Here is a 13142-nt window from a genome sequence, read left to right as displayed (position 1 = left end):
CCCATGGGGCTGAGCTGCAGTTCTGGCCTCTCTGGTGCATTTGGGTTTCTTTCCTTTGAGAGAAAGAATTTTGCAGTAAGAACCCCCTGCCCTGGGGCACAGCAGAAGGAAGGGATGTCATAGCCGAAGGGGACAGGGCCCTTGCCATCAGACCCACAACTGGAGCTGAGACCTGACAATTCAGGTCATGCCACACCAGGGCCAGCCCCTGCCCTGCTCCTGAGTTGTGCAACCCTACCTAGTTGTGGCCAGGGATGGCAAAGGCTGCAGGAGGGACCTCCGGGACAACCACCCCTGCACAGCAGCAGCTTTGCTCCTCCCCACAGCATGGGTGTGGGCAGGGGTGAAGTGAAGCCAAGCAAGGAGCGGAGAACAAAACCTTGGAACCCTCTGGGGCAGCCCTGTGTGGGTGACTTCTGCAGGCAGCCCAGATCACCCCAGACTTCTGCCTCTGTGGGGCAGGGAGCCCTGGGAGAGCTGGGGTGCACCCACTTGTGGGGCAGAGACTACAGAACCCAAACAAAACCACAATGGAAGAGCGTCAGCCACCAGCACGGACCAGCCACAACCTGCATCCCGGACCAGCTGCCTCCTGCTCCCTGCAGCCAGGCTGGGCTTCTTCCTAAGCTGACGCCACCTCCCTGGGATCAGGCACAGCTTTCAAGGAGAGCATCCCATTGCCAGAGCCTTTCTGCCCAGCCCTAGGGGTTTTGCTTGGCACTGCCAAGTGGATCTCACCTCCTGGCAGCATCCACATCCACCTCCTGCTGAGGCAAGACCCTGTAGCACTGAGCCCCTGCCAGGGTGCTGTGACTGATGCCTAGGGGTGATGTGGGCTGAGGTTCAAGACCCACCACTTCGTGTCCACCTCGAGGAGCCAGCATTTACAGTAGTTTCTTCCCAAAATGGGGTGATGATGCTAAACCCCCTTGAAGGGGAGTGCCTGTGGCAGGCTGATGGAGAGCTTCAGCACATCCTCCCCCTGGGTGGTGTTGATGCAAAGATTCATTGTCTGAAGGGCCTTAGTCCTGGGGAGCCTGTTCGAGGAGCCAGGTCCCTCCTCATCCTGCCTCATCAGTGAGGGTCCTACTCACTTCCCAGCCCAGTCCACTGGTGCTGGAGCACACCCGGCTGTCTAGGAGCTGGCTGGACAACTACCCCATCGCCTGCCCTCCCTGGGAAGACCAACCTGCCATCTCCCATGGTGTCATCGTTTAAGTTTAGCCCCATGTGGCACCAGTTTGAGCACACACTGCCTAAGCTGTGGGTTCCCAGTCTCCCTTGCCCCCCGGAGCCCGGCCTCCTGGCTTTGTGCAGCCATACAAAAGAGAACCTGTCCGGGCTGCTCGGCTTCCCAGGAGCTGGCTGATAATTAAACAAAGGCAAAATAGCCTTGGCATGAAACTTGACCTTTCCAGAGCTCGGGGGAGGAGGGGAATGTTGCATGAATTCTGACCGTGGTTATTTGTATGCATTATGCTTTTTCAGTGGGGATCTCTGCGCTGGAGGGGCAGGGAGTGCCTGAGGGCTGATGATGGGCTGTTATGTGGGAGATAGAGTCTGTGCTGGCCCTTCCCATGGCACATCCGTCCCTCTGTGCCCCACAGATAGAGGGAAGCACCCTCCAGCCACTGTCCTCCAGGATAGCAGCCGAGGTCCTGTGGGATGGAGGGATCTCAGTGCTTAGGGTGTGTTGGCCCTGTCCTCATCACTGTGCGGGAGGAGGCAGTGATGCTGTGCCCAGGCCACCTCCATCCGGCTCAGGGTGCTGATCCCCAGGCAGCACCTTCTGCATTATAAAGAGCCCTGTAACACCAGGGTGCTCAAGGCTCTGCCTGGCTTCTCCCCTTGGTCCTGGCTGTGCCCAGCCCGTCCCCATCCCCTGCTGCCACCTCCTGTGCCTGCACCTAACAAAGCCCAGCGGCAAATTAATCTTCAACTGGGTCCCTGTGATGGTTATTACGCTGTGTCCTGCTTGGCACCACGTTAATGATTAACCCTCACGTTCAATGTCAGCTCCTGCCTGCTGCTGTCGAAGAGTCCTTCTGACACCTCTGGTAACCCAACAATTAACTGGACACGGAGCTGCCCGGAAAGCATCCTTGGGGCTGGGTGGGCACCCAGGGTGGTTTATCTCAGGGAGGAGGAGGAGGAGAAGGGAAGCCAGGGAGGAAGGGGGTGCTGGGGAAAGGGTGCAGTGCCTCCCTTCTTCCCCCAGGCCAGCCCATGCCCTTCGAGGACGTCCTCTCCTGCCGGATCCGGGAACGTCATGGCCAGGCTGTTATGGTGGGTGGGGGGAAATCCCACACAGCGGGCACTCCTTGGGCAGCTCATGATGAATGAGTTGGCTTTTTCTTCCCATTCACTTTATCAGCACAAACCCAAAGAGCTGTGATTCCTCCTCCTTCTCGTGATAATCCTGTCCCCCCAACAGCACCAATTCCCAGGAGGACGAGGGCAGCTCATGTCCTAAATCACAGTTTGCCCATTGTGCCCCAGAATAGGCAATGCTGGTGGCAAACACACCCTGTAAGTCCCCTGAGGCTTTGGCTGGTGCATGGCACCCATGGTGGCAGAGCAATGGGTGCACAGGCACCCCATGGGGCTGCTGGGGAGAGAAAGGCAGCTCTTCATGTATCTGCCTTCCCTGTAGAGCTCTAGCTCCTCATTTTCCCCACCCTGTGCTCATGGGGATGCTGCCCCGCAGGAAGCTGATGGGGTATCCAGATCCACCCAGCCTCCAGCACACACACCAGCCCCTTCCTTATTGCTTCCGAGGGAGCAGCTTGCCCTTGAGCCATCCCACTTTCCAAGCAGGTGGAAATTCCTTACATGGGCTCCTAAAGAGGCTGTTCCCAGTAGAAAGATGTTCCAAGGCTGTTGCAGGGTGGGTGATATGGTGGCATTGGGCTGGTCCCCATCACACGTGGATTCATGGGGCTGCAGCAGACTGGATGAGGCTGGAGATGCCACACTGTTCCAGTGGCTGTGGGGTCTGCATGCACCCATTTCCCCACAAAACAAATCCCAGATCACAAGGACCAACTCTGAGCCAACCCTAAGAGTGACCCCATCTCTGCTCCCAGCCACCCCACACACAACCGGGTCTCTCCACACCATCCTCATCACCTCCTCAGCCAAGATAGGGGCAAACCCTACCCAAGAGAAGGGCTCAGCCACCCTTCCCTTCACCCCCACCAGCTCTCCCCATTCCGAAGGCCAGGCTGGTTGTCACCCTCACAGGGGGCTATTGCCCATGGTGGAATGGGGCAAGGCACAAGACATGGACTGAGGTGCGCAAGGGGGTGCGTGGAAGGAGACAGCAGCAGCCCGGGCTCTGGCAGGAGGCAGGGTGCTGCTCGCTTGCCTGCAGTCCCCATACAGAGAGACTTTACCCTCCTGCAGTCCCCATACAGAGAGACTTTACCCTCCTGCTGTCCCCAGCCCTGTGTTATGGGCAGAAAAGAGTAATCCCCATCCCAGCACACACACCCTGTCATGCAGGGCACTTCAAGCCCAAGGACACCTTCTGGGGGGGGGCAATAAGGAAGTTTGTGTTTGCTACCATGTGCCCCTAGGAACTGTTTGGCCTCGGTCTCCAGTGGCACAATGATCAGCTTTTTTGGGGTGCCAGTCTGGGGGATCAGGCAATCTAAGGGTTACAAGGTGCAGAGATGCCTGGTGGCACCCACTTGGGGTGGTGGGCTGGGGTGCATCCTGGGACTGGTGTGGGACCAGCTGGGATGGGGGTCCTCTGTGGATCCCAACAGCTCTGGAGATGCTTGGGCAGTGGGAAGCAGAGGGAAGTGGCACTGTGGAAGCACAGGGGTTGCTGCGCCATCCAGACTTACCCCCACTGGCCCACTGCTGCCCTTTGGGCTGCCAGGGGAGCTGAGAGCCAGGAAGGGTGATGGGGAGGAATTGCATCCGGGAGGAGAAACTGGTCCTTCAGGTTTCCCTAGCGGGTGAAGGGGAGGAACCAAGCTTGTGGTTGCAGCCAGTGCCACAGAAACGGCCTGTCCTGAGCGGGGAAACCCCATGGCCAGGAAGAGGTGTGAAGCCGGGAGCCTCCGACCAGCCGGGAATCACCCCGATCCCACTGCACCCTGCTGGGGTGATGGCACAGGGTGGTTGCCAGGACCCTGCTTGGCGAGGCAGCCCCATACAGGAGCAGAGAGGGATGAGGCCAGGCCAGATGTGCCCAGCGGTGCCCGGTTCAGTGACAACCAGCTCCTGGCCACCACGACCAGGAAAGGCTTTGGGCAGCACTGGGTTCCTGCGTACCCAGGGAGGGAAAAGAGGATTAAAAGGCTTGACGTCACCCATGAGCTCACTGTTTATGGCCGGAACCAGGTCCTTCACGTGTCCAGAGAGGAGGAAGAGGAAGAGAAAGCTGTTTTATAGCAGTTTCCCCACGCACCTTGCCATGGGGCAGGGCCAGAACCCATGTCCCCAGGGCTGAGTCACCCCTGGGTGGGGAGCAGGCGCCCACGCCTGTCCCGCTGCCACCCCTCTGCCCCCGACTGGGTGCTGGACCCTGAGGAACCTCAGCTGTGCCCTGGTGCAGCCCCGTACCCAGTGCAGGAGCTGATAAGGGGATGCTGGAGCAAGGCAGTGCATGGAGAGAGTGTTTGCACACTGGGCTGCTGCCCCACTGCCTATCGCCTCGTCCTTAACAGCCGCCGCCCCACAGTGCTCTGCCCCACACCAGGGAGGTGGGGAACCTCATGGCAGAAAGGGGGTGAAGCAGTACAGCCACCCCAAACCACCTCATGTTTAAAATGAGCAAGGGACTCTTCATCAGGAGCTGTAGCGACAGCACAAGGGGTGATGGGTTCAAACTTAAACGGGGAAGTTCAGGTTAGATTTAAGGAAGAAGTTCTTTACTGTAAGGGTGGTGAGGCACTGGAATGAGTTGCCCAAGGAAGCTGTGAATGCTCCATCCCTGGCAGAGTTCAAGGTCAGGCTGGACGGAGCCCTGGGTGACATGGTTTAGTGTGAGGTGTCCCTGCCTATGGCAGGGGGTTGGAACTGGATGATCTTAAGGTCCTTTCCGACCCAAACCGTTCTGTGATTCTATGAAATGGGGAAAGTGAGGCATGGCAAGGGGATGCTCAAGGGGGGCATGATGCCAAAGGCAACAAGGGAGTGATGCTGGGGAAGAGGGTGGCTGGAAACCTGCCCATCACCCCCCATAGAAGGACTGTGGGTGCATCAGAGTGGGACAATGCTGGGAGATAGAGATGCTCAGAGATGGAGTTGGGCGGGGGGGAGGTACCACCCCATTTGACGCTCCTGGGGCTGATGGGGACACGAACACCAGGCCAAACCCCCCCAGTAACCAGCCCTGCCTTTCAAGCCAGGCTGTTGCCCAGTCCCTAAACCCAACGTTGCTGAGCAAGCAGCGGCTGTTGCGGAGGGCAGGGCTGTTTTGCAAGGCTCATGGTAGCCCCCGCCACTCCCGGCTGTTGTGCAAACACGGGGCTGATGGTTTCCAAGCACCGGAGCAGGTGAGGAGGCTGCGGGCAGCGCGGTGCTGCCTGCATGGGGCTCTTGGGGATGGGGAAGGCAAAGCAGCCCCGCACCCCGCTGTGCTCCCCAGGCACAGGCCGTTCATTGAAGCAGCACCAGGATCGGCTCCAGGTTTGTATCCAAGATGAACAATTTAATTGGTTTTCTTTACAGATGGAGAGGGCTCAGCCATGGTGTGATAGGGGGGCAGCCCCGGACACCGCAGGGACAGGGACCAACAGGGCTGTCTTCATGCCAGGGCAGGGGCACAGACCAGCCAGTGCCTCATTTAGGTGACAACATGGTCAGGGCTGGCAGAAAACATGTGTAGGGGTAGATACATCCCCATAGGAAGTGTAGTTACCACCTACAATGATTCAATGGAGTGATGAGGGGGGCACGGAGCAGCCCCCACTTAGGGACACAGTGGAGACAGCATGGGAAAGGCACAGCACCTGCCTGCAAGGTTTATCAAGGCATCGCTGCGCCACTGCCAGATCAGCAGCTCTGATCAGCCCCTGCGCTGCTCTATCTCCCTCTGGCATCAGCTAAACAGACCAAGCAGCTTCCCCCCCTTCAAACCCCCCCCCAAATCGCTATGTACAGACTCAGTGTCCCATAACAGTACAAAAATATACACAAACTCTACAGATCCCAGCTCAGTAGATCAAAACGCAGCTACAAAATCACAGTGCACAAGACAGCATCAGGCCCAGGGAGCGATGGGGTCCCCCGGAGAGCACGGCACGCCACAGGAGCACCCCGGCACGATGAGGGGGCAGATCATCTCCTGCTTTGTGGGGTCATTTCTGGTCCAGATGGCAGTACAAGTACATGGCAACCACCATGGCTGCAATCTGGGGTGGCAAGAAGAAAGTCAGCACCCACAGGTGTGTGTTGTCTCATCCCTCCACCCAGCATGGGTTTGGGTCACAGCCTGTAGCATCCATCCCCAGCACGCTCAAGGAGGAAGAGTTGGGTGTACCAATGGAATAAGGCTCAGTAGCCACCCTGGGGCAGATGGTGGGCCATAGGACTGCCCCAGCCCCTTGCCACCCAGGCTGGTCCCTGCGTCACCACTCACACCCAGGTACAAGGCGAAGGAGCACAATGATGCTCAGGCACTCACCTCCAAGGCAGCGATGCCAGCAGCCACGCCACCCACCACACCTGCATGGGTCCTGATTTCTTCTAAGATCTGATCGAAACAGCCCTGCAGGAGGCAAACACACAGGTGAGGGTGAGCAAGAGGTGGTGCTCCCCCAGCTGCTGGGGCACAGCAGCCCCAGGAAGGGTGGTACAGTTCTCCAGTATGGAGGCAGAGATGGTCTGGGGGTATCGAGGGGCAACTCAGCCACTTCCCAGGCCAAATCATGGTATTAGGGGCAGAAAGGAGGGGAATAGGCAGGGAAATCACACAGAAAACCAGAGTGGTGCCTGGATTCATGCTCAGTTCCAGGCATGCCGACCTGCGACAGAGCTCCCCTTAGGACCAGAGCAATGGCAGCATCTTTGCATGCCTCCACCAGGCATCCCCCCGGACTTAAGGTCCATGAGAGCACCATGTCCCAAGCTGGGGCTGGAGCTACATGGGAGGTCTCCTGCCCCATGCCAAAGCACACCCCAAACCAGGCTCTGCCAGAAGAGCTGTTGGTGCACCCATACCGTGACTTTGCTTTCTGCAGCTGCCATGTAGGTGCAGGGCTGTGTGCTATTACAGCAGGGCTCGGGGTAGGTTCCATGGTCCTTATACCAGACGGAGTCGTTGAAGTCTGTGTAGTTATTCAGGCCACAGCAATGGACCTAAGAAGGAGAGAAAGGAAAGGATGGGGAGAGCATCCTTCAGGTCTTCCTCCTGGTGTCCAGGTCTGAACACCGCTGCCCCATGGAGGGAGTTACCCAGCTCAACCCTGGTGTTCAATGGCCTTCCTGGAACAAGGATTTTGCCCATACTCAAGCATGTACAGTTCTCCCCTCAGCCATGGGACCACTGGACCCCAAGCAGGTAGGTCCCAGGCATCTGGGAAGCTGATGGGAGGGGACAGCTCAGCACATGCAGGATGATGATGTTGTCCCCATTCCCATCCCGGAATGGGAATTGCCCATCCCAAAGCCCAGGTTTGCACCACTGAGCCATGTTGGGAGCATTCTGGCCCAGAGATGGGGGCCCCAGGGCTCAGCGCACCTCCATCATGGTGACATTCCAAATGTGTGTGAAGCTCTTATCCACCCCGTACTTATCCTTCAGGAGAGGGGTCACCACAGCCGTGAGCAGTGTCCCTGCCTGGAAGGAGAAGCAGAGAAACACCATCAGAGAAGGTTCTGGTGAGCATCACAGAGTTAAAATCCCCCATACTGGTCTCAAGCTATTGGGAGGAGACCAGCCAGGCCCAGAGTGGCCAGGAGCATGTCACACCACATCCTTTCGGCTTGAGGATAGCTTGGCCCCTTCCCCACTAACCAGTACTTTATGGCACCCAGGCCACTTATGACCCGTGAGTCATGTGATAAGCAGCACAACTGAGGGAGCCAGGAATGATGTTTGCTCTGCGGTTGACTTCTCCAGTGCCTAATGAGGCAGTCACCTTTCTCCCCAGGTGGTTTCTCAGGTGCTTAATAAGGGGGTGAGTTTGAGCATGAAGCATTAGGGATTTCCTCTCCTATGTGGCTCCTGCCATCAGAGGTGGAGAGGTGTCAAGGCTGGTACTAGCTTAAGGCATTTGAGAGAAAGAAGAGGGCAAAACTTGGACCATAATGCCCATTTCTTCAGGGCAATGGGAATCCCTGTTCACTCCATCCTCACGCCAGCCAGGCTGCCCCACCTTGCCCACATAGCTGGTGCCAGCAGGGTCCAGCATCCCTTCCTCCAGCAGGAGTGCCCACCTCTGAATTTCCCCACCCATGGGCAGCACCACCAGCCCCATCGCCTCCTGCTTTCCCAAAGGGTAGGAATGGGTCCCAGATTAGCCCAAAGCAAGCCTCAGATGGTACTCACAACACCCGTGTAGACCAGAGCCACCACGGCAGCAGCAACTTCAGCAATGAAGATGATCAGCACCACTGCGAAGAACTAGAATACAGCAAGGGGAGGGAGGTCAGAGCAATACAAGATTCCCAAGGCCACAGGACACCACCTCAGGGCTCAATCCCCGTCTCATTGCCTTCAGCTCTGCTGCAGGGCATGGGCAACACAACCTTGGGATCCTCCAGCCTTCCCCATGGGGCTGATCTCTCCGAACATGCTCCAAAGGAGACCTCTGCTCAGCACCAGCTTCTGCTTCCTTTCACCCTTAACCCAGGGCAGACTTTAGGTCCAGCACTGCCCTTTCCAAGGGCCACCCAGCCTTCTGCCACATGGGAACATCCACGGAGCACATCTCCATGGAACAATCCATCCCTCAGATCTCCCCCACCAGAGGCCAAGCTCAAGTGAGGCTTGATAAGGAGACAAGTCAGGTCCATACCATCATCAGGAGGCATTTGCTCTCCTTCTGTGCTCCGTAGCACCCAAGGAAGCCGATCACCAGCAGGATGGCACCGATGACAATGAGGAAGTAGCTCACATTCACAACCTGCAGGATGCTGGAGGAGATTGCCCCAAATATATCCAGGAACGACTGTCCATCCACTGTGACCCAGATGCCAACTCCTAGCAGGGTCCCACCACTGAGCTGGGAGGAGAAAGACAATGTCAGCTCCCAGGCAGGCAGAGATGTGTGATTTGGGGAAGGTCCTGGCACAGCTATTTCTCCCATTTGCAAGCTCTTGCTACACCAAATCAATACTTTATGGCCACTAAAGGCAGCTCAGGGTGTTGCTGCCACACACCTGGTGTGTCCGGGTGGGTCAGTATCCTTAAACACACCCCACCACCAGCACATTCCCAGCTGTGGTGTCACAGCTCCCCCTGTTCAAGGCAGCTAAGCCAGCCGTGTCACCAACCACCCCCTGACCCCAGAGGGACCCACATGTCCAGCTCACACTGGCCACCATTACACTGCCACAGATTCCATCCAGGGAAGATACCCACTTACACGGGGGAGCGGCGGATCGAGGGAGCCCCAGAGGCTCACATACACCTGGCAAGGTCAGCTCAGGGCTGCTTCCAGCCTGCCCCAGCCCTGCCCTCCACCCGCTCCACCTTTCCCAAGCCCTGGAAGGAGCATTAAGGCAGCAGTGTTTCACCAGGGTGAGGCTGGAGGTTTTGCAGCCCCCCCCTTTCCTGCAGCTTTATCCCACCACAGCCCCTTCCCGCTGGATCCATCACTCTTGCGTAGCCAGGGTCGTTCTTAGAGCCCCACCACCTTTTAGCTCTGGGAGGGAGCAGAGGCTGAATGTGCTCTGGAAACTCCCAATATCCCAACACTAGAAAGGAGTTCGGATACTGGGAGACCCCCAGCACTGCAGGTCACTGTAACACACACGGGCTGCTCCCCTACAGGCAGAGACCCAGCAAACCCCCCTGTTCTGGGGCACACTGCACCCTTCACCAGAGCTTCAGCACAAGGAAGGACGTGGGTCGCTGATGCAACAGCCACCATCCCCTGAGCCCAGCATGGTCCCCCGGGCTTTGGCCAGCACTGGACACACCAATGTAGCAAGACCCCTACAAGCCCAAGGCTTTAGTCCTTAGCTTGGTGCCAGAGCCCAGACCTCACACCCCACCGGGGTCCCAGGAGCACAAGTCCCGCATGGACCTATATCCCCTGCTCAGTCCCCCACAGACGGGGACATGGAAGGGCAGGAGACCCCACAGGGGATGGCTTCCCCAGCCCCATGCCCGGCTCAGTGTGCTCCCCAGGACCCACTCCCTCGGTCCCCAGCCTTTCATCCCTGTTTCCCGAGGGGCAGGAAGCCGCCAAGGTCGAGTCCCCCCGGGGAAGAGACATCATCTGGGGCGCACTTACGAATATGGCCAGGTTGAAGAGGATCATCATGACCTTGATAAAGGTGAAGCACCCCATCTTTGCACCTGCGGACAGCACAGACTTGATCAGGGGGGATCCCCAACCACAGCCCCCCCCCCCCCCCCCCAGGCCAGTCCCCCGAGGGGCAGAGGAGGGGGATCCCCGGGGCGCACTCCCCAATGGCCGAGCCGAGCTTACCTGAACGCAGACCGGTCCCAGCGCCCCGTCCCGACCGCACTGACGCCTTTTAAGCGGGCACGGCCCCGGGGCCGCCTCCTCCGCTGGATCCCCCCCTCCCGCCCCGTCCAGCCCGGCCCCGACAGGGCCACCCCCTGGAGGGAGGGAGGGAGGGAGGGAAGAAGGACGGGGGATGAAGCCACGCGTGTCCCTGGGTACCTGGTGCCTGCTGCCCTCTGCCGCCGGAGCGGCCCGACCCGGGGCATGCAGGTAGTGAGGCTGGATGCTGCTCCGCGCCCGTCACCGCGGCCTCTCGGCGGTGGGGCTGGGGATATGATATCCCCGTCCCAGTGCTCCTGTGAGCTGACAACACTCGAGGACAAGTACCCCTGCCTGTGTCTTCGCTGAGACCCAACCTGGAAGCCCCGTGACCCTTGGGATGAGCCTGTAGCCCCCTTCCAGTGCCTGAGGGGGAAGCAAGAAAGCCGGAGAGGGACTTTATACAAGGGCACATATGGACAGACAAAAAGGAATGGCTTTAAACTGAAAGAGAGGATATTTAGACTGGATATTAGGAAGAAATTCTTTACTATGAGGATGCTGAGGCACTGGCACAGAGTGCCCAGAGAAGCTGTGGCTGCCCCATCCCTGGCAGTGTTCAAGGCCAGGCTGGACGGGGTTTGGAGCAACCTGCTCTAGTGGAAGGTGTCCCTGCCCATGGCAGGGGGTTGGAGCTGGATGAGCTTTGAGGTCCCTTCCAACCCAAACCAGTCTGTGACTCTATGACTTTGGGGGGCAATTGTAACTATTCCGGGGTGTGGGAGGGGGAGTGGTGGAGAAGGGGAGCTTCCCCCATGGCAGATGCTGCAGCCATGGTGGGGGTACCACCCCATTGCCCTCCTGCACAGGCGCTCAGCAGCAGTGCTGGGCACTGGCCTTGGGATTTTCTGGCCATGGGCATCCCCATGGGTTGGCCCCTCTCTGCCATCCCTTCCTGCAGGACCATGACTGTGTCCCCCCAGCTTTCCAGGCTGATGCTGTGTGTACGCTGCTGGCCCCACTGCTTGGGACCACTCGGGCAGGGACCTCCAAAACTTCAATCTCCAGCTCCCTGGGCAAAACCAGGAGCAGGCAGAGGAGGGCACAGATCCAGTTTGCAAAGGAAAACCCAAAGTTGTATGGGCCATCACTAACCGTTGAGCAGGGAGGCAGATTTTTGCTGGCGGGGACACAGCAGGGTGACAGCAGGAGAGGACAGTGACAGCCGTAACAGATGCCAGCACTGGAGCAGGTCAGCAGAGACCTGCCATTGCCTAAGGGCTGCCAAAAGTGATCCTCTTTGGAAAGACGCTTTGAAACAGGGCTGCTTAAACAGGGCTGCAACAGAGAGTCAGGCAGGGATGCTGCATCCCCAGGACTGACCATGGAGGTGGTTCTTACTCATGCAATGTGTCTTTGGGGCAGGAGCTCTTGTCGGACCCCTCCCCAGCACCCACAGTGTGTCCCTTCAGCTTGTCGTCAAACCGAGGAGTGATGCAGGAGGGTGGGGAGCCCTCACCCTGCAGCAGCAGCCGGCAAATGCTGGGTCTGATTGCTCAGCACACTCCACCCTGCACCCAGCTCCCCCGAAACCCCACAGTGAATTCCCTGCCTGGCCATAATGATACATTTCAGCAGGATGAAGTCAGCCCCGTTGGGCTCCAGCCAAAGCCCAGTGGTATCTGGGGAAGCCTTCAACCCTCCCAGGCACCCTGGATGTTAGTGCAACTTGTGCTGAAGCCAGGGGTTTTAACCCTTTCCCCCTCAACCCTTCCCTGCAGTAGTTGCCCATCCACTGCTGCCATGAAGCTGCTCAGAGTGAGGGGCTCAGCCTTTATCCCTCTCCCAAAAGGGGTTGTTACCCTTCTATGCAAAACAAGACCCCCATCATATTGACCCTCTCCCAGAAATCGCCTCATCCCAGCCTGCACACAATCCCCCCTCCTCAAAAAGATTTTGAGGCAAATACATAGGTAGTAGCTTTCATTCCCAATCATTCCCAGATACAAGGAAACTCAAAGGACCAGCTATGGGCTGCTCCATTCACCTCTCCAGCACTCAGCACCGCAGCCTGGGGTTTGGCCGCTCCCCAACAGCACCCATCTGAGCCCCATTAGGGAGCCAGGGCTGGATTTTCTGGCTCTTCAGGAAGGCTTGGCCTGACCACAGCGGGACGAGCCTGGTGACATTCCCATGTCCCTCCTGCCCAGCAGGACCCTGCCACCTCCCCACTGCTCCCATCCCTGCACGCAGCTTGGCTGGACCCTGAGCATCCCCTTCCCTGGAGCACAGGGATGCTTCTCACCGGGACATGGGTAGCACAGCTCCTCCTCAGCAGGCCTGGCTCTGGGAGGCTGAGGGCAGGGAAGTGGGCTGTAATCGGTCACCCCAAAGTCCTCTGTCCCCACCTCAGCTGCTGACCCATGCTGGGCACATGTCTGGTGTCAGGATCTGCATCAAGCACCCCTCCCTAGGTTTTTCTTCATGGAAAAGCTGCCAGCTCTGCTC

The 13142-nt window shown here is 58.3% G+C and overlaps 1 protein-coding gene across 1 annotated transcript; it reads right to left on the bottom strand.

The window, feature by feature from the left end:
- Positions 1-6125: 6125 nt before the first annotated feature.
- On the bottom strand, positions 6126-10708 carry TSPAN1 (tetraspanin 1). The gene is made up of 8 exons (XM_057430730.1): positions 10617-10708; positions 10419-10483; positions 8976-9182; positions 8507-8581; positions 7697-7795; positions 7177-7314; positions 6641-6724; positions 6126-6368 (listed from the first exon to the last, which is right to left on the bottom strand). Exons 2-8 carry the CDS (start codon positions 10473-10475, stop codon positions 6315-6317), a joined length of 714 nt encoding a protein of 237 aa, XP_057286713.1. The 5' UTR covers positions 10476-10483; positions 10617-10708; the 3' UTR covers positions 6126-6314.
- Between the last annotated feature and the right edge of the window lie 2434 nt (positions 10709-13142).

This window comes from Pezoporus wallicus, unplaced genomic scaffold (assembly GCF_028554395.1).
Source record: "Pezoporus wallicus isolate ANWC-B61680 ecotype Strahan unplaced genomic scaffold, APGP_CSIRO_Pwel_v1 contig_10084, whole genome shotgun sequence".
Taxonomy (NCBI): domain Eukaryota; kingdom Metazoa; phylum Chordata; class Aves; order Psittaciformes; family Psittacidae; genus Pezoporus; species Pezoporus wallicus.
Note: the sequence above shows the minus strand (reverse complement) of the source record. Positions and strands in the feature narration are given on the sequence as shown.